The 18552-nt window shown below is 48.9% G+C and overlaps 2 protein-coding genes across 7 annotated transcripts in view; one reads left to right on the top strand and one right to left on the bottom strand.

The window, feature by feature from the left end:
• The window catches only part of Lgmn (legumain), a 38443-nt gene extending 24388 nt beyond the window's left edge, over nt 1-14055 (top strand). The window contains exons 3-14 of one of the 2 annotated variants that reach the window (NM_022226.3): nt 952-1049; nt 1797-1878; nt 3379-3464; nt 4241-4316; nt 5092-5154; nt 5848-5914; nt 7265-7383; nt 7477-7566; nt 9128-9328; nt 12352-12522; nt 13211-13278; nt 13529-14055. In NM_022226.3, coding sequence (NP_071562.3) covers nt 952-1049; nt 1797-1878; nt 3379-3464; nt 4241-4316; nt 5092-5154; nt 5848-5914; nt 7265-7383; nt 7477-7566; nt 9128-9328; nt 12352-12522; nt 13211-13278; nt 13529-13571 — 1164 coding nt within the window. In that variant the 3' untranslated portion in view covers nt 13572-14055. The remainder of the gene's footprint in view (nt 1-951; nt 1050-1796; nt 1879-3378; nt 3465-4240; nt 4317-5091; nt 5155-5847; nt 5915-7264; nt 7384-7476; nt 7567-9127; nt 9329-12351; nt 12523-13210; nt 13279-13528) is intronic. The other variant, XM_039112870.1, reaches the window with a different exon arrangement.
• A 3091-nt stretch (nt 14056-17146) lies between these two features.
• Rin3 (Ras and Rab interactor 3) overlaps nt 17147-18552 on the bottom strand; it is a 109174-nt gene continuing 107768 nt past the window's right edge. For all 5 annotated transcript variants that reach the window (NM_001414929.1, NM_001108052.2, NM_001414930.1 and 2 more), the window contains one exon: nt 17147-18194. In NM_001414929.1, coding sequence (NP_001401858.1) covers nt 17874-18194 — 321 coding nt within the window. In that variant the 3' untranslated portion in view covers nt 17147-17873. The remainder of the gene's footprint in view (nt 18195-18552) is intronic.

Raw genomic sequence — 18552 nt, 5'->3', positions numbered from 1 at the left:
CACGTTGCCGAGACTGGTTTCAAACTCAGTATGTAGCTAAGGATGACTTTGGGCTTCTCGCCTGCTTCTGCCTCCCCAAATCTGGTTACAAATGCAAGTATGCCCCAACCACACCGGTTGTGTAGTGGTACACTGTACTTGAACTCCACTTTTAGCGTGCTAGACAAGGACTGTACCCACTGAGCTACATTTCTAATAAGAGCAATAACTTTAGTATTATTAATAAAAAATAAAATCATAATATAAAGTATAATAATAAAATAAGTACTATTATTATTTCTAACTATCATCTAAATAGCACGTTGTCTCATTCTGATTCCTGAACTGTATTTCATTTTAATTTTCTGAGGTAGTTTCAGGAATCCAAGCGGGCCTTATACTTGCCGTATAGCGCAGCCTGGTCTTGAACGCCCGTTCCTCCTGCTTATACATCTAGAAAGTTGGGGTCACAGGAGTGCATCAGAAGCCTGGCTCCTGGGTTGGACTTCACTCACATGTGCGAACAGTGACTCTTAGCGAGTTAGAAGCTGTGAACCCACCGCTTCATCCTTCTGGAGCATTCTGTTTGAGACCGGAATTCGTGCTTTTGCTTGAATTCAGAGTTATGTGCGCTCTGAAATAGGAAAACAAATTGCTTAGGACTTTTAAGGGCTCTTGCTAACCTATACGTGTGTGTATGTGTGCGTGTGCATGTGCATGTGCATGTGTGTGTATGTGTGTGTGTGCCTGTGTGTATGCACACCTGTGCCTGTGTGTTTACATGCACGTGCCTCATTATCAGGTAAGTATATGGATAGTAAGAGTGGGGAATATTTAAAAACTGAAGTTAAACAAAAACTAATGTTTTGAAAGGGGAATGAATCACAGCCCATCTTCTGTAAGATAGAACGTGCCCCCAAATGGGCCTCCTCCCCAGTGATATCCAAAAGCTGACTGAATCGTTACTTCTAGGCAGACGCATGCCACGCCTACCAGATCATCCACCGGAACGGGATTCCTGACGAGCAGATCATAGTGATGATGTATGACGACATCGCCAACAATGAAGAGTGAGTGCGGAGCGCTTTGGACTCGGCTGTGAATCCGAACTTAGAAACGCCGCCACACTGAGTGACCCCTGGTGAAAAGCGACAGGGCTGTCATGTGTCCAGCATGTCTTAGGGTGCCTGGATGCAGCAGGAGAGGAGATGGGCAGGAGGGGTTACTCTGAGAGGCTTAAAGCAGGACCTTACCGCTGTGGAGTGCTGCACCCTGGAGTTGGGAGCTGAGGCGCCTGCCTGTAGAAGGTTCTAGTCTGCAGGACTTCCTACCATGTCCCTTTTTGGCTTGTGTTTAATGTTACGTAGATTCTCTGGCATGCTTTCCCAAGTTCTTTGGAACCGAGAGTGACAAGTGTGGCTCTAAGCTAAGAAATTCCCGTCTCCTTAGCTCTTCTGAGGAACCCTGCCCTGTAGTGAAATCGCACCTGGGCTCTGGCAGAGCCTGGTGCCTGAGCCTGGGGTTCAGTTTTGCTTCGTGTGGGCTGTTTGTTGCGAGCAGTGTTTACATGCCTGGTCTTGCCTCAAGATTCTCTGGTTCCTTAGGAGGTGGCAGGACACCTGCATTTCGGTTTCTCTCAGTTCCCACCAGGAACACTTGGGTTGGGTTCCTAAGATCCCCCCAGCTGCCCAGACCACTCCCCTCGGTGCCCGTCTAAGCGACAGGAAGTGGCTTCAAGAACCACTTCAAGTTGCTATTTGTACACATCATGGAAGAGAGACACATGTTGTGTTGCAACTTTGTCCTTCAATTTTCAGAAACCCGACTCCAGGTGTTGTGATCAACCGACCTAACGGCACAGACGTGTACAAGGGAGTCCCGAAGGACTACACTGGAGAGGTGAGGGCGTTCTCACCCGAAGCCAGCAACTTTCGTCAATCTATCCCCACCTCCTTAATTATGCTTGAGAGATGAATGGGGAGAGATTTTCTCGGGGACATGGTGCAGGGACCTGAACCAGGGAATCCAGTCAAGTGTTCTACCTAAGAGCCATATCCTCAGCTTTACTTTTTAGTTTTGATTTTTGAGGTATAGAATGAATCTTTTTTTTTTTTTTTAAATGGTACAAACTAGCCTTGAACTCCTGGACTCAAGCAATCCTGCCTGTTCCCCAGCAAGGGGACCATAAGCATGTGCTGCTGCTTCTAGTTCCATTTGAGCTTTGGAAGCCAACAGAGAAAGGAAGAAACAGGGAAAGTGTTTAAAAAGGGTTACAGTTGGGTTGGGGATTTAGCTCAGCGGTAGAGCGCTTGCCTAGCGAGCGCAAGGCCCTGGGTTCGGTCCCCAGCTCCGAAAAAAAGAAAAAAAAAAAAAGGGTTACAGTCTACTGATGTGTAGTCTTCCTATGTCTAGAGCGTGATGATATCCTTCAGTGACAGCCTGTGCTTTTCCATAAAAATTAGTTTCCTCAGCCCATACCTAGCACAAAGTTTATCAGGATTTTCCTGAAGATAAGTGTTGAAAAATTAATTAATATTCTAATATATTCCTCCCCAAACGGCTAACATCCTCCCAGTTTATTGATACTGTGCAAATGGGCATTTATGGTTTTATAATTTCTTTTTCTTAACTTCCTGAGGATGTCTCAGGAGGCAAAGAAACATTGACCCAAAGCTCTGCGTTTCACTTGATGCCTCTTAGATTTGAATGGGAATTTAATATACATGCAATAAAATGTAATTTCTTTCTGTGTAGGGTTATAGCAGGCGTTGTCAGCCTGTGGATCTCTAACCCCACAGTAGTCTCATATCAGATATCCTGCATATCAGATACTTCTATTAGATTCATAACAGTAGCAAAATTACAACTGTGAAGTAATTTTATGGTTGGGGCTCATCACAACACGAGGAACTTTATTAAACTGTTGCAGCATTAGGAAGGTTGAGGACCACAGATCCGTGGGGACATGTTAAAAACCTAGGTGGTAGAATTGGTGATTTTTTTTTTTCCTTCCTGTTTTTTTGCATTGCTTTTGATGACTGAGTATCCTTGGAACTCAGGCGCTGAGGTAGCAGGCTGGAGGCAAACTGAGGCCCTAACCCTTTACTCTCTGAGGGGGTGTTCTCTTCCTGTGCAGGCAGAATCTTTGTGTGTGTGTGGGGTCCCCCATTTCATAAGTGGTGGAGAAGGAAGAAGGCTTGCCGAGTTGCCATCCACCCCAAAAAAAGGGGACTTCCAGTTCACAGGCTCTGGGCTCCCAAGGAATGTCACCTCAGCCTTGGGCTGGAGTGTTTGCTCTTGAGCTCCAAGCTGGGTGCCCTGGGCCTGTCTGTCACCTTCCCTGTAAAATGTGCTTGGAGGTAACAGCTGCGTCTGGCTTTCACTCCCAATCTCTCATAGGATGTGACTCCAGAGAATTTCCTCGCAGTGCTGAGAGGCGACGAAGAAGCTGTGAAGGGCAAAGGGTCCGGAAAAGTCTTGAAGAGGTACGCTCTGTTTCACGGATCTATCTCACGGATCTGAAGCCTCACACAGAATCTAGACAGGCATTGCCATTTGCTCCTGTCTTTTTCAAGACATTAGAGTGGGCAGCTTCGTCCTGACCCAGGACAGGTCTCACCAGGGCTGGTGCCGAGGCTCGTCTGTTTCTGTGCCACATACGCCTGTGATCCAGGGTCCCTCATGAGTTATGTTCCCCCTCATGACTTCCTGGATGGCCCACTAAGCTCCAACCCTGGCCAGTCTGACCCCTTCCCCACTGTCCACCTGCCTTTCCCGAGTACAACCCCCAATATTTATTTCCATACGGGATGTCACGACATTGCCTAGGCTGCTCTTGAACTTGTAGTCTGATTCAGCCTCTGGAGTTAGCTGGAATTATAATCATGTTCCCACACCTGACCTCCTCACTGAGCTCAGGGTTTCCTTATGTAACAGCTTTATGAGTGTTAGAGCCCCAAGTGTGTGCGTGCGTGCGTGCGTGCATGTGTGTGTGCATGTGCGTGTGCATGCGTTCCCGTTCCTGTGTTTTTGAGGCAGGGTCTCGCTATAGTCCTGGTTGGCTTGGTACTTCCTATATAGATCAGGCTGGCCTCAGACTCCACCTGCCTCTGTCTCCCAAAGGGGCTTAAAGGCATGAGCTACCACACCCTGCTCAAATAGCTTAACTTTTTGATGAAGGCATTTCTTCAGAGACGTGGGCAGGGAAACTGCGGTGGGAAGCGAGGGCTTCTCGGGCTCACCGTCTGTCCTCTCTTGACAGTGGGCCCCGGGATCATGTATTTGTTTACTTCACCGACCACGGAGCCACTGGAATCCTGGTGTTTCCTAACGAAGATGTGAGTTCTGCTTTACCGTTTTGATCGTAGGTTTGTGTCGTCATCACCGTCCTGGTCGTTGTCGTCGTTCGATACTGGAGGTTGAGTGCAGCAGGGCCCTGTGTCTGTTAGCCAAGTGCTGTACCACTGAGCTATGCCCCCAGCGGTTTTCCCTAACATTAGACATTGACTTTTACATTTATTCATTTTTTTGGACATATGTGTACATTCATACGTGCTACATCACACACGTGGAGGTCTGAGGATAATTTTCGGGAGTTGGTTTTCCTCTTCTATCCTGCAGGTCCCAGGGATTGAACTTAGGACATTGGGCTTTGGCAGCAAGCACTTTTACCTGCTGAGCCATCTCATTGCCCCCTTCCTAAACTTTTGAAGATAAGCAAAAAGGATAGTTTTACTAGTCTTTAGAATTTAAAGGAAAGTAGAAAACAAGGCCTGTGTGTTGAGATTAAACCTATGTGTTTTCTGACGCTTCTCTAGGTATCAGTGCTGTGGTAGAGCGGGGGACAGGGTTGCAGCTGTTTCTCTCCGTGCCATGGTCAGTCAGGGCTGCACATCACGGACAGTATACCAGGGTCTCTGGATGCCCAGGACAAAGCTGTGCGTGGAGAAGCGTCTTCTAATGTCTTTTTCAGTGTGTGGATGGAGTGGCCAAGATGACGTGTAGATTGTACCGCTCACCGTGGTTACTTTCGCTGACTGAGAAAAGGACTTTATAAGGTATTAGTGGTTTCTCTTGGATGCTGGTCTGAATGTCCACATTCTTACCTTTCAGCTTCATGTCAAGGACCTGAATAAGACTATTCGCTACATGTATGAGCACAAAATGTACCAGAAGGTAACATCAGTTTCTGAGCTCCTGGGGGAGGGAGGAGCCTGGGTTGTAGGAGCAAAGACCACACCTGTATAGCTGGCCCTTGGACAGGTGGCTGGGCTTTCTGGATAGGGTTCCCCCAGATCAGCACAGTGGTGTCCCAGGATTCACTGGACCTCTTAGCAAGCATGTCACAACATAGTGTGGGCCTCACCCCCAGCTTGGACCCAGCAGATGTCGAGGGACTGTGAATTGGCTGCTGTGGGTACAGGGAACACGTGTGAGGACCGCTGTCCCACACAGTCTGTCCGAGTTTGGGATGGTCGGGGAAGAACATCCACTTCCTTATTCTGTTCGCTTTGACACTCTCCTCTCTGAACCCTCAGAAGCAACTGAATAGGACAGGCAGGGTATGCGTGATGTTGGTGCAGAGAGATGGCTTCCTCGTGGCGTGTCTCTCTGGAGCTGCTCACTATGGGACCCCAGAACCAGCTCCAGTCTTTTGAGCGTTGTGCTAACTCAGACCATTTCATTCCATGAGTGAAGAAGCATGAGTGAAGAAACAGGCTCTCACAGCCTTTGGCCATTGCCTCTGTACAGCAGCAGTGACTCCCCAAATCCAAGATGCAGAATAGTGGGCAGGGGTGGGAAGAATGACAGCCCGGTGGCTGACAGGCACCGAGGGCTGGGAGCTCACCTGTCCTGGGTGCCTTGCAGATGGTGTTTTACATTGAAGCATGTGAGTCCGGCTCCATGATGAACCACCTGCCCGATGACATCGATGGTAGGTCTTGAACAGGCTGCGACTGGTCACTGGATACCGCCCATTCGAGACCAAGCCTTCCACCTGCACAGGGCCACTGGGGGCCGCTTGATTTGCAGGCGGAGGAAATGCCTGTGGCCAGGTCTGGCTTCTACCCCGTAAATATTCATAAGGAATAAAGACCCTGCGGGGGCTGAGAGACCTGGCTTAGTGGGGCCAAAATGCTCTTGTAGGAGACCTGGGTTTGGTTCCCATCTGCTATATGGACGCACACAATCATCTGTAACTCCAGTTTCAGGGCAACCGATGTCCTCTTCTGGCCTCCTGGGGTTCAAGGCACACAAACAGGCAAACACACAAAATAAAAATAAAATTTAAAAACAGCAGCGATAACCCCCCTCAAACAAACAAACAAACAAACAAACAAACAACCCAACAATATCAAGGAGAATCTGTATACAAGCAATCCAACGGCTGCCCAAACTGGACCAGCTCTGTTCCTTTGTTATGTGTTGGTACCCATTCTCTCTATCTCAGGCAGGTAGGTGGCCTGGCTCTTGAACCTGGGGATAATGACAGGGCCTGCACAAGAGTCCCATCTTAAATGCAGATACTGTAAAGGTCCTGCCTGCCCTGGCGAGTGGTTTTTGTGAGACAGAATCTCACGCGGTCCAGGCTGATCTCAAACTTGCTATATAACTGAGGATGAGTCTGAACTCTGATTTCCCCTCCACCGCCCACGTGCACGGATTACAGATGTGCACTGCCACGCCTGACTTTTACCGTTTTGCAGGGCCTCGAAGCTGCTTGTCCGTCGGTCTGCTGCACTCCTGACCCAAGTCTCAAGTGTTTTGTAATTAAGTGTCACGCCTCCCCCGAAACCAAACTGGGCCCATTCTTCACATTTCTCAATTTGCCAGCGACCGTCCATGTTCTAAGCACTCAAGCACACGAGTGTTTGCCCATAGCTGCAACAAGAGCCCTGCCCCTTACATGTCCCTTTCTTTCCCCCTTTGAGAGGAGTTACTATTCTTTTTTTTTTAATTATTTATTTTATTATATGCGTACACTCTAGCTGTCTTCAGACACACCAGAAGAGGGCATCAGATCCCATTACAGATGGTTGTGAGCCATCATGTGGTTGCTGGGAATTGAACTCAGGACCTCTGGAAGAGCAGTCGGAGCTCTTAACCACTGAGCCATCTCTCCAGCCCCCAGAGTTATTGTTCTTAAGGGACAGGGCCATACTCTCCCTGTACAGAGTACAGTAGCATCTTTGATGTCACCAGGGGAGAAGGAGAGACCCCAGTTTCAACAGTAGTCCAAGGCCAGGAGCATGACTGACTCAAAGGTGCCTTTAATCCACTACAGTTTATGCAACCACTGCCGCCAACCCCAACGAGTCATCTTACGCCTGCTACTATGACGAGGAGAGGAGCACTTACCTGGGTGACTGGTACAGCGTCAACTGGATGGAAGATTCCGATGTGGTAAGTAAGGCCCTTGTCAGGGCCAGCCAGCCTGCCACGGTGTAGCTCTCAGGCTCTGGTCCTCTAAGGACTTCCGTGTTTTTTCTCTTGCAGGAGGATCTGACCAAAGAGACACTTCACAAGCAGTACCACCTGGTCAAGTCCCACACCAACACCAGTCACGTCATGCAGTATGGGAACAAAGTGAGTGGAGCCTCACTCTCTTGCTCCCTAGTCCTGGAGCCCCAGGCAGACTCATTCCAGACGTTGACTCTTGATAAAGAGAAATGGGATCCAGTGGGGAATGTTCTCAGACTGACTGGCTCTGCCTCATATAGATAGCCACTCTGTCCAAGGGCCCCAGGCTTAGGGACCAGACCTACTAGGTTTGCATTTACAGACCTGGAGCTCTCTGAACCCTTATCTTCCCTCATTTGTCAAAATCCACACATGCAGGGTAGCCAGGTACACCAGCCGAGGTTGTGTGTGGGAAGCACTGAGCAGGGGCTGGTCATGGGGCAAGAGGCTGTGGAGACCGAAAGCATATGTTCTGTTTTAAAGACCGTCCACCGAACCCTGCACCATGCCTTCTCCAAGGATCTGTCTCGTGCCAAACTGCAGGCTGTCAGTTTTCCTCACAGGCTAGAAGCTGTACCAACGTAGTCCAATAGTAGTTCTGAGGGGCTTGCCCTCTCTGGCTTTGTAAGCTTGAGCTTTTGGTGGGAAAGCTCTGGGATATGCAGCTCAGCTGAAAAAACTTGACAGGGAACACTCCCAGTCTGCCATTTCCCAGGCCTAAGAGCTCGCCAGCTGAGATCCGATCTTGGGTGCAAGCTTAGGCATTCTAGGAGAAAAATCAGATAAGCAAGTCTGATCTCTTTAACATACTCTGCAGATCGTGGCCTGCGTGGTTCCAAGCCCATCAGCAGTGTGATAGCCACAGTACACAAGAAGTGTACATAGGTTGTTTTGCCCTGGCTGGACACTTGAATAGGTGCAGGAGAGAACAGGGCATGGTGAAAGCCAGACAGGTGACTTTGGGAATGCCCTGCTCTGATGTGTGTGTGTGGCCCTATCTTTGGCTTCCTATTCTTAGTGCAGGTGCTGGTCCATTTATAGTCTGTCTGCTTGCCTCTGTCTTTCTGTCTGTCTCTCTGTTTCTTTGTGTGTGTGCCTGATGGTTGGAACTTTGCCGTTTTTTTGATTTTAATTTCAGAGTCTTGCACTGATGTTGCTTGCTTTGAGAACAAGAACGCTTGACTTGTATCTTTCCCTGTGGTTGGGTCCGTCTTGACCTGTGCATTTCATTAGAGCCTGAGGCCCAGTGTCAGCCTGGCCTGTGGCCCTAGCTCTGCCAATCTCGTGGGACCCAGATTTCAGTAGCAGCCTGGACAGATGCTTGAAACCTCCTTGCTGCTGGTCCTTGGGGACAGACGGGAGCAAGGGCTACGGGCACATCTAGGGTTGTCAAAGCTAAAATAATTACATAACTATGGATCTTCAGTGGGTTTTACTTGTGAAGGAGCTCTTCACCGCAAAGCACACTGGGTATTTTTGAAGTTCTTCAGTGGTAGATCTCAGCCACACACACATGTGTCATCTCGCCCTACTGCCTGAGTTGACCACATGCTTTCAGGTGACTGGGGCCCTTCAGAGTGTTTAAAGCGCAGAGAACCATGATTCTCCGTGGAGAGCCAGGGCACGCTTGACACACTTTGCTTTTCTCAGCAAACGTTGAATTTGTATCCTCTCTCTCCTCCTTCAGTCTATCTCTACCATGAAAGTGATGCAGTTTCAAGGAATGAAGCACAGAGCCAGTTCACCCATCTCGCTGCCTCCAGTCACACACCTTGACCTCACCCCCAGCCCTGACGTGCCCCTGACCATCCTGAAAAGGAAGCTGCTGAGAACCAACAACATGAAGGAATCCCAAGTTCTCGTCGGGCAGATCCAGCACCTTCTGGATGTAAGTAGCGGCCAAAGGGACTCCTGAGAGAGGCCAGGCCAAGTCTAGATTAAAGGTGTAAGTGCGTGTGAGTGTGTGTGTGCGTGCGTGTGTGTGTCGGTTTGTGTGTGTCGGTGTGTGTGTCCTGGTATAAACACAATTAGCAACTAGAACTCGGGGTGCTCCCTCCCCAGATACAGAGAGAAGTATGGCCTCGGTGCTCTTGGAAAGCAGAGCATTCGTCATCCTAACTTTGACCTCTTTAACTTTGACCTCTTTAACTTTGACCTCTTTAACTTTGACCTCTTTAGCAGCAAGCAGGAAGGCTTAGAGGCCTGGCTTCCTGGAATCTGCTGAGACGCTCTGGCCTGTGGGTGGTCCCTTCGAGGCATCCTATCTTACAGCACCTTGATTTACTAGTCACTAGTCAATCTTTTTTTTTTTTTTTTTTCTTTTCTTCGATGTACAAAATCATTCCCTTGTCTTAGCCAGGTTGTGATGGCGCATGCCTTTCATCCCAGCAACTGGGAGGCAAAGGCACAGGCAGGTGGATCTCTGAGTTTGAGGCCAGCCTGGTCTACAGAGTGAGTTCCGTGACAGCCAGGGCTATGCAAAAAGATGGACCGCCCCCCTCATCCCTAGTCTCAAAAAAACTTGCAAAGCAAAAACAACAAAAACAATTCTGTTGTCTCAGTGGTCCCAGCCGGAAGCTCTTCCTGCAGCTGATGTCTCTCCCTGTGCCCCACAGCTGTCCCTGTGCCCCACAGCTGTCCCTGTGCCCCACAGCTGTCCCTGTGCTCCACAGCTGTCCCTGTGCCCCACAGCTGTCCCTGTGCTCCACAGCTGTCTCTGTGCCCCACAGCTGTCCCTGTGCCCCACAGCTGTCCCTGTGTTCTGTAGTTAGTGGACTTGGCAGGAGGACCCTCCTAGTCATAGTTGTGTACTCTCTCATCTGTGCCTTTCTGTTCCAACAAAGCCAGCCTGTGGTTCTTTTTTTTTTTTTTTTTTTCGGAGCTGGGGACCGAACCCAGGGCCTTGTGCTTCCTAGGTAAGCGCTCTACCACTGAGCTAAATCCCCAGCCCCAAAGCCAGCCTGTGGTAATGCTTGTCCCCAGTCAACACCAGATGCTGAAGGATACATGGAGATTAAAAGAAAAAAAAAGGGGTTGGGGATTTAGTTCAGTGGTAGAGCGCTTGCCTAGCAAGCACAAGGCCCTGGGTTCGGTCCCCAGCTCCGGGGAAAAAAAACAAAACAAAAACAAAAACAAAACCATGTTTGATTTATTTTACTTTTCCAAGTAGAATCTCATAGATCTCAGACTGGCCATCCCCGACTTGCCACTTAGCTGAGAATGGCCTTGGACAACTTCTGATCCTCTTTTCTAGTGCTGGTGTTCCATGGTCCCGAGTTTATGGTTCTTAGGATTAGGAATTGGAGAGATGGCTCAGTGGTTAAGAGCACTGACTGCTCTTCCAGAGGTCTTGAGTTCAATTCCCAGCAACCACACGGTGGCTCACCACCATCTGTAATGGGATCTGATGCCCGCTTCTGGTGTGTTTGAAGACAGCTACAGTGTACTCACATAAAATAAATAAATCTTTAAAAAAAACAAAACAAAAAAGGAATTGAACCAGGGTTTCATGCATGCTGGGGAAGCACTCTGTAAACCATACCGCATCCCCAGTCCCCATGAATGTCTTTCTATGACGTATGTATGTATATATATATATATTTTTGAAACTTGTTACCCCAGAATGTAGCCAGGATGTTTTTAATTGATGTCAAACAGTGGAAATAACTGTCCTTTTTCTTTCTAATCTTTGACCTCCTGAGTCCCTTTATTTATTGTCTGTGATGGGTTATTGTGTCTGTTGACAGTGTCTTAAGAGTTAAAATGATCCAGGCATTGTGTTAGATGCCTTCAGTCCCTGCACTTGGGAGGTGGGGGCAGGGAGATCTGGAGTTCCTTATCTAAAATATTGCATTAGAGGTCAACCTGGGTTACACGAGACCTTGTCTCAGAACAAGTAACAGTGCCATGAAAGGGCGTTTTGTCTTTATCCCCTGAGTAGTCACAGAAACTAAACCCTTGTGTTGGCCTCTGAGTCATTGTGTATATTGTAGATTTTCTCTGGTTTCTGCTGTAAATCTGAAAACTGTCTCGAAGCCTACACGTGTACTAGATTCAACAATTTCCTGCTAACTGTTGTATCATTACATTTTTATGTAAAATAATTACTAAAAAAACGGATCGAGATTTAAAAAAAAAAATTGAACTCATTCAGAAATAACCATAAGAAACTCCTTTGTGCCCCTGTATATTTTCTGGGAAAAAAAATAGCCATTTTCAAAAAACAGGAGTAGTTTAGTACAGAGTAGCATCACTTCATATTCACAGAGTTCTGTGCCCAGTGTGAAAGGGGACAGCCTCACACTGCGCTGTTGTTTACTCTGTGGCTCTGGGCTTTTCACTGAAACATAGGGAAGCCATTGTGGGGCCTGCAGGGCTCTAGGGACCCTGTGCTTGGGACCACACTTGGGTCTGTCGCAGTGGGTGGTGTGAACAATTCAGCCATGCAGGAGATGAACAGTGGGTGGGTCAGAGACTTGTGGAGAAGTGAGGTCTGGCTTCAGCAGTGTCTTTATATTGCTTTTCTACCATCTGGGACAAACATGGAGCCCCTGTGCTCTCTGTGCAACCAGCCCTGGTTTCCTGAGCAGGCAGAGGTGCCAGGGAGCACGCAGGGTCGGATGACGATAGCGGTGTGCCTCAGAGGTAGGTTTCCGTCAGGCACAGGCTACCCTCCTGGTGTCAGATGCCAGTTCTTCTGTGGTGATAGGAGATCTAGAAGGTCTGGCCTTTCCAGTGTCTCAGAAACCAGAAACACTTTCCATTTCTGTTGAGTACATGTATTAAACTGTTTGAATTCACTGTGGGCTGAAGGCTATGTCAGGATAGTCCTCTGAATATGCTTCTCACCGTAGAGCCGGGAGGGAGCACGTTAAACCAGAATCGTTTTGAAGCTGTCTCTTCTTTTCCTAGGCCAGGCACATCATTGAGAAGTCTGTGCAAAAGATCGTTTCCCTGCTGGCAGGATTTGGGGAAACTGCTCAGAAACATCTGTCAGAGAGAGCCATGCTCACAGCACATGACTGCCATCAGGAGGCCGTGACCCACTTCCGCACACACTGCTTTAACTGGCACTCAGTCATGGTGAGTCCCTGGCCAGGGTCCTCAAGTCTCCTGCCTCTGGGATTGTGGTGCTTGACTAGGTGCACCGGCTTGGACCGAAAGATTCTATCTGGGCCTTGGGAAGTTGGATGTCTAATTCATTGTCATGTGTCTTGTCTACCACAGTCGTAGGTGACAGCCCCACTACTGTTGAAAGGTGCTTGCTTCTCTTGATGAGGTGGCCCCACACCCCTCGCCGATCCTCACATCTCCAGACGTCTTCTTTCTTCCTCCTGATGTCTCTTCTGTCCATCCCCTAAGATTTATTGTTAGAGCACAGCCTAGAGAGTGAAGAATGATGTTTCGGCCAATTGTAGAGTCAGTCAGCTAGTTGGTCCCTAAAAAGTCCCGTGCTTACCGTGGGATGCTTGAATCCTGCTGGAGGAAGGTGGGCAGACTGCGTCCTGTAGACCAAACCCTGGCAGAGCCTGGCTTTACACCTTTGTGGTCCAGCTTGGCGCTGGGCAGTGCTTTATCAGCCTCACCAGCTCTGAGGGTGTGTGCGATGTTCGTCTCTCCTGGGGAGACTGTGCGAATACCTACAGATTGCCGAAGTGACCTAAACAGACCTCGAAGTCCTGGCTGAAATGGTTTTTCTCTGTGACTGAAGAATCGAGGCAAGCTGACTGCGTGGTGAGGTGCTCACCTGCGGTTCTTTGTTTTCTTGCAGTACGAGCATGCCTTGCGGTATTTGTACGTGCTGGCCAACCTCTGTGAGAAGCCATATCCGATTGACAGGTAAAGCGTGCTTGGCACTGGGAAGACGGGCGTCATTCTGAAAGCACGGGGTGGGCGTGGGGGGTATACACTGGCCCGAGTAGACTGTAGCTCCACGACCCAGTTTTTTTTCTGGGGCCGCTCATCAGTGGAATCGGAGGGCCTGGGTTCCCAGTGGTGATGGCTAGGAACTCCTGCCCAGAATTAGATAACGTCTTGCTTTCGTCAGGGTTGGCTTAGCTCATCTGGTTCATCTTCCTGTTTCTTGCAGGATAAAGATGGCCATGGACAAAGTGTGCCTTAGTCACTACTGAACAGCTCTCTTCCCAGTGCTTCTAGAAGAGTGAGCACAGTACACTGGAATGTGAACCAACCGGAGTGAACCAAGCGGAGACCGGAAGGGCGGAGTCAGAGGCAGCACCTAAGCCCCGCCCCCAGGGATACCGTCCGCCCACCCCAGGGCTTGCTTTCTGAGGATACCTGCTTACTAAGAAGCCAGTTTGGGTCTGGAGGAAGGAACTTTTGCTTCTTAGGAATTTTTGGGTTTGTTTTGTTGTCCATTAGCTTTCAAGAGCAGATTCACTGCGGATTCTGTAGCCAGTGAAGGAACCGGAGAAATTCTCGAAGCTGAAACCTCTTGTCGCCTTCACAGTGATTTTACCGAAGAGGGCAAAAGCAAGTCCCTACTGGAGAATTATTTTTAGAATATATAATTTTTGATTGCTTTTATATTTTATTCTGTAATAATGGATGTCCTAAAACAAATAAGTGAAGTGAGACATTTGTTCCTGGACTCTGGCTGTGTCGTGGTCTGTGTTTTACGTTCGCTCGTGCTGGGTTGTCTCCTCCCACCTCCCCGTTCTCCACTGTTCTATGCTGTGAGACCTTGCAGCTCCCCACAACCCTCTGTGTGCAAGGCAGGGAGGGGACATGCCCCATTTCTCTGGCACAGTACACTCAAAGGTGTAGCGATGGGGTTGTTGGAGACGTGAAATCCGTGCTCTGTATCCATGCAGGGGAATACTGTAAACAGCAGTAAAAAGGAATGGAGTATCTATATAGGGTACAGCGTTATTAAGCCAGTTGAAGCCAAGTGCTAGAACCATGGTTTACATAGCTTTATGTGATATGTGCTGAACAGGCAAATCTATACAGAGAGACACTTAATGGTGCTAGTGACTAAGGAGAAAACTGCTAGGTGTCAGCCTGTTCTCTCATTTACACTCATTCTCACTATGTTGCAAAGCAGGCCCGGAACTCAGGAATCCTCCTGTCTCAGCTCCTCAGATAGCCAGGACACGGGTGTTCCCCTTCATGCCTGGTTCAGTTTACTTCCAGGGGATGCTGGAGGGTTAGGAGGCTGAGGACCGTGACTGGTCAGCATTTCAGGCACACGGAGCCTCCAGACTGATGGGTCTGAGTTGCGTGAGTCTAGTCAGGAGCAAGTTTGCTCTTGGAGATTTGTTTGAAAAAACACAGATGACCAATAATATAACCTAGAAATATTTTAAAAAATTAAAGGTAAGCCCTAGATGTATAAAATATGGAGATAAATCTATTTTACCATGACTATAAGTTATATAGAGACCTATAATTAAAAGGTAAGATGTATACACACACAACACACACAACACACATACACCACACACACAACACACACACATACACCACACAGCACACACACAGCACACACACACACAACACACACAACACACACATACACCACACACAACACACATACACCACATACAACACACACACCACACACACCACAACACACACACACATACACCACACCACACACACACACCACACACACACACCACACCACACACACACACATACACCACACCACACACATACACCACACTCACACACACCACACACACACACATACCACACACACACACCACACATATACACACACACACCATATACACACACATACACACACATATACCACACACACACACCACACATATACACACACACCACACATATACACACACACACACCACATACACACACACACACATATACCACACACACACCACACATATACACACACACCACATACACACACATACACACACATATACCACACACACACACACACCACACATACACACACACACATACACTCACACCACACACACACACATACACACATACATATACCACACACACACACACCACACATACACACACACACACACACACCACACACACACACACACACACACCTGGAAACATCAATAATAAAGAGACATGTAAACAAAGTGAGAATGTGGCATCTTAGCCACAGAAACCTGCTTGCAAAACCAGTCACCTCTTGCTGTCAGTCTCCAATTGATTTCATGTCCTAGGGAGGGGTGGTTTCTTACACGTCTCACCCCTTTGACCAAATATGACACAGAACCTAGGCTGAGGGGCTGGAGAGATGGCTCAGTGGTTAAGACTGAGTGGGTGTTCTAGAGGACCAGGTCAATTTTCCAGCACCCACATGGTGCCTCACAACTGTGTTTAATAGCATCCATGCCTGGCTTTTACAACATGACTGAGACTTAACTCATATACCACTTAATTCTAGTTAAAACATAAATATCTAACCTCCTGGGCAGACCAGTGCTTTTGTCTGGCCTCCAAAGGCACCAGGCACACACGTGGTGGATAGTTACAACATCTAGGCAAAACAGTCATACACATAAGAAAACGTTAAACCAAACAAACCCCTAGTGTATGTTATAGACTGCTAGTGATGAGGCCAACTTATATTTCGAGGGTGTCAAGTGTTACATGCTGTGGGGCGATGGCTCAGGGGTCAGAGCTCAAAGGGCGCTTGCAGAGAACCTAAGTTGGGTTCCTCACACCTATGATGATGGCTCGCAACCCTGTAGCTTCAGCTTGAGGCCTCTGAGGCCCCCTGCTGGTCTCTGTAGGCACTGCATGCACCTGTGCATACCCATGACACACATGGACATGATTAAAAGTAAGTCCTGGAATTCCATGCAGATTTTCAGCTGCCCAGGAGGTTAGATGAGATTTATGTTTTAGCCAGAATTTAGTGGCATGTGAGTTAAGTCTCACTCATGTTGTAAAAGCCAGGCATCTGATGAAGCTGAGGCAGGAAGGAGGATTGCTGAATCTGGGAGTTCCGTGGTAGCTGGGGCCATGTCTTAGAGCTGTGAAAAGAGTGAGTCATATGGCTAGATGGGTGTGGAGAGGGGCAGGGAGAAAGCAAAGGTGTAAGGCAGCATTAAGGCTGATGATACAGCCTGCTTCGTTACACAATTCCAGCTCCATCACCATATAAACGCCCGTGATGGTGTGCACCTGTAATTCCAGCAGCCCTAGAAGGTTCTAGGTCAGCGGTTTTCAATGAGGTGGTGAATGACCCTTTTCCGGGGCTTGCCTAGGACCATGGCAAAACAGCTTATGGACATTCCGATTCACAAGCGTAGCAAAATTACCGTTACGAGGTAGCAATGAAAATAACTTTATGGTTGGGGGTCACCACCGCATGAATTAAAGGGTTGAGAGCCACTGTTCTATATGCTATCCTTGGCTACTGATGAGCTCGAGGGCTTACTCATGGGAACCTGTCTCAAAAAAAAAGAGACATTAATTAAAACCTGATAGGTCTGACCAGCTATCTTGCATATGACTAACACTGGGAGTCAAGGAAGACTTCCTGGAGGTGGACTTTAAGGATGCAATGTAAGAGCTAACCTGGTGAAGGTCAAGAGGACTGGAATTCCCAAGAGTAATAGCAAAGGGTAGGAGGGATGGTTCTAGAAATCGTCTCGAGCCTGGAGTGCTGGGAACCAAGGATGATGGAGAGGCAACAGGTCCCAGACCAGTGAGCAGAACTCTGGCCACTTCACAGGAGTTAGCATTTACAAAAGGGCTTTTATTACCACCCCACCCCCGTCCCCCATAGTGCGTCTTGGCAACACCGATGACCTGTGATGTTTCCATCACAGAACAGGTCTTTCAATGACCCTCCCAACCCCCCCAATCTCATGGCATTGAACTTGTCCATGTTTCCCCGGAGCTGGCTTGGCTGCTTCCGGTGCCAGTGCCCTGGTAGACTAGGCACTCTGGTAGCTGAAGGCAAGTTCTGAGGCAGGGGTGCGGTGCAGGGCTGTCTCTTCAACACAATACTCTTAGATCTTGGGTTGTTGTGGACCAACATCTCGGCTCCATCCTGAGGCTCAGGTAGCAGCTGGAGCCAGGAACCCCTTCCTTAGCCAGTCCTGGGGAAAGCGAGCTCTTCCCAGGAAAGGGGTAGGAGGTGGGACGTGACCAAGGGAAGGCAGAAGGAGTTGCCTGAAGAACAGGGTGTGGGCAGGGTTGGGCTTGCTTGATGCTGCTGGCTAGAGAGCCTCTTCCACTTGAGCCTGGTTTCCCTTACTGTCCAATGAAGAACATGGAGCCTCAGGCTATGCCTCTGCCTGATTGGCTTAGGCATGCTCAGTGGGCCTTACACCAGTGTGATTGACACAGGCACCTTGTTGGGGAGTATACGTGGTCAAGGGGAGCAGCCAATGAGAGCCCAGTCTCAGTCCCTCTATCCTCCTACACTCTGGCCACGACAGCTCAGCGGGGGGGTCATCTCATAGGAAGTTGGGCTCCCGCACCACTAGATAGGGCTGGTTTGAGGCATCCCTGCCGCTGTCCTGGGGCCGGTACACGAAGTGGAAGTCTCGCTTGGGCTCGCTCCGGAGCAGATAGCCCTTGATGCGGTGCGGCAGAGCCTCGTCTGCCAGCTGGAAGCAGCGCCCATCCACCAGCACGAAGAGCCGATAGTCCTGGGGCTGGGCCACCTCAAACTTCTCAGCGCACTGTGCGCACAGTGCCTGGGCTACTGTGTCTGCCCGTGATGCAAGTGTCCGTGACTGCTGCTCGGGCTGAAGGTAGGACACGCAGATGAAGTCCTGCAGGCAAGATGGAGGAGGTTTGAGGTTACCAGGTTTGACTGATAGCATTCTGGGTCACCCTTATCCCAACATTGGGAGCTAGGGCCAGCAGACAGGAGCATGGTGGCATTGGACCTGTCTTTGCCTTCTCTGGACAGAGGGGGCCTCAAGCAGTTGTGAAGCTGAAGAGGGCAACTCTTCCATCTCTGGGTCTCACCTCCCCACTGGACTTACTCAGGGTGATTCAGTCAGGTTTCAAATATGGATTTAATTCTTGTGTGTATGCATGATGCATTGTGTGTGCCCCAAATGCCCATGTGGGGGTCCCGGGACAACTCTGGAGTTGGTTCCTTCCTTCCACCTTTATATAGAGTCC

Source organism: Rattus norvegicus, chromosome 6 (assembly GCF_036323735.1).
Source record: "Rattus norvegicus strain BN/NHsdMcwi chromosome 6, GRCr8, whole genome shotgun sequence".
In the NCBI taxonomy this organism is placed as follows: Eukaryota; Metazoa; Chordata; class Mammalia; order Rodentia; family Muridae; genus Rattus; species Rattus norvegicus.
Note: the sequence above shows the minus strand (reverse complement) of the source record. Positions and strands in the feature narration are given on the sequence as shown.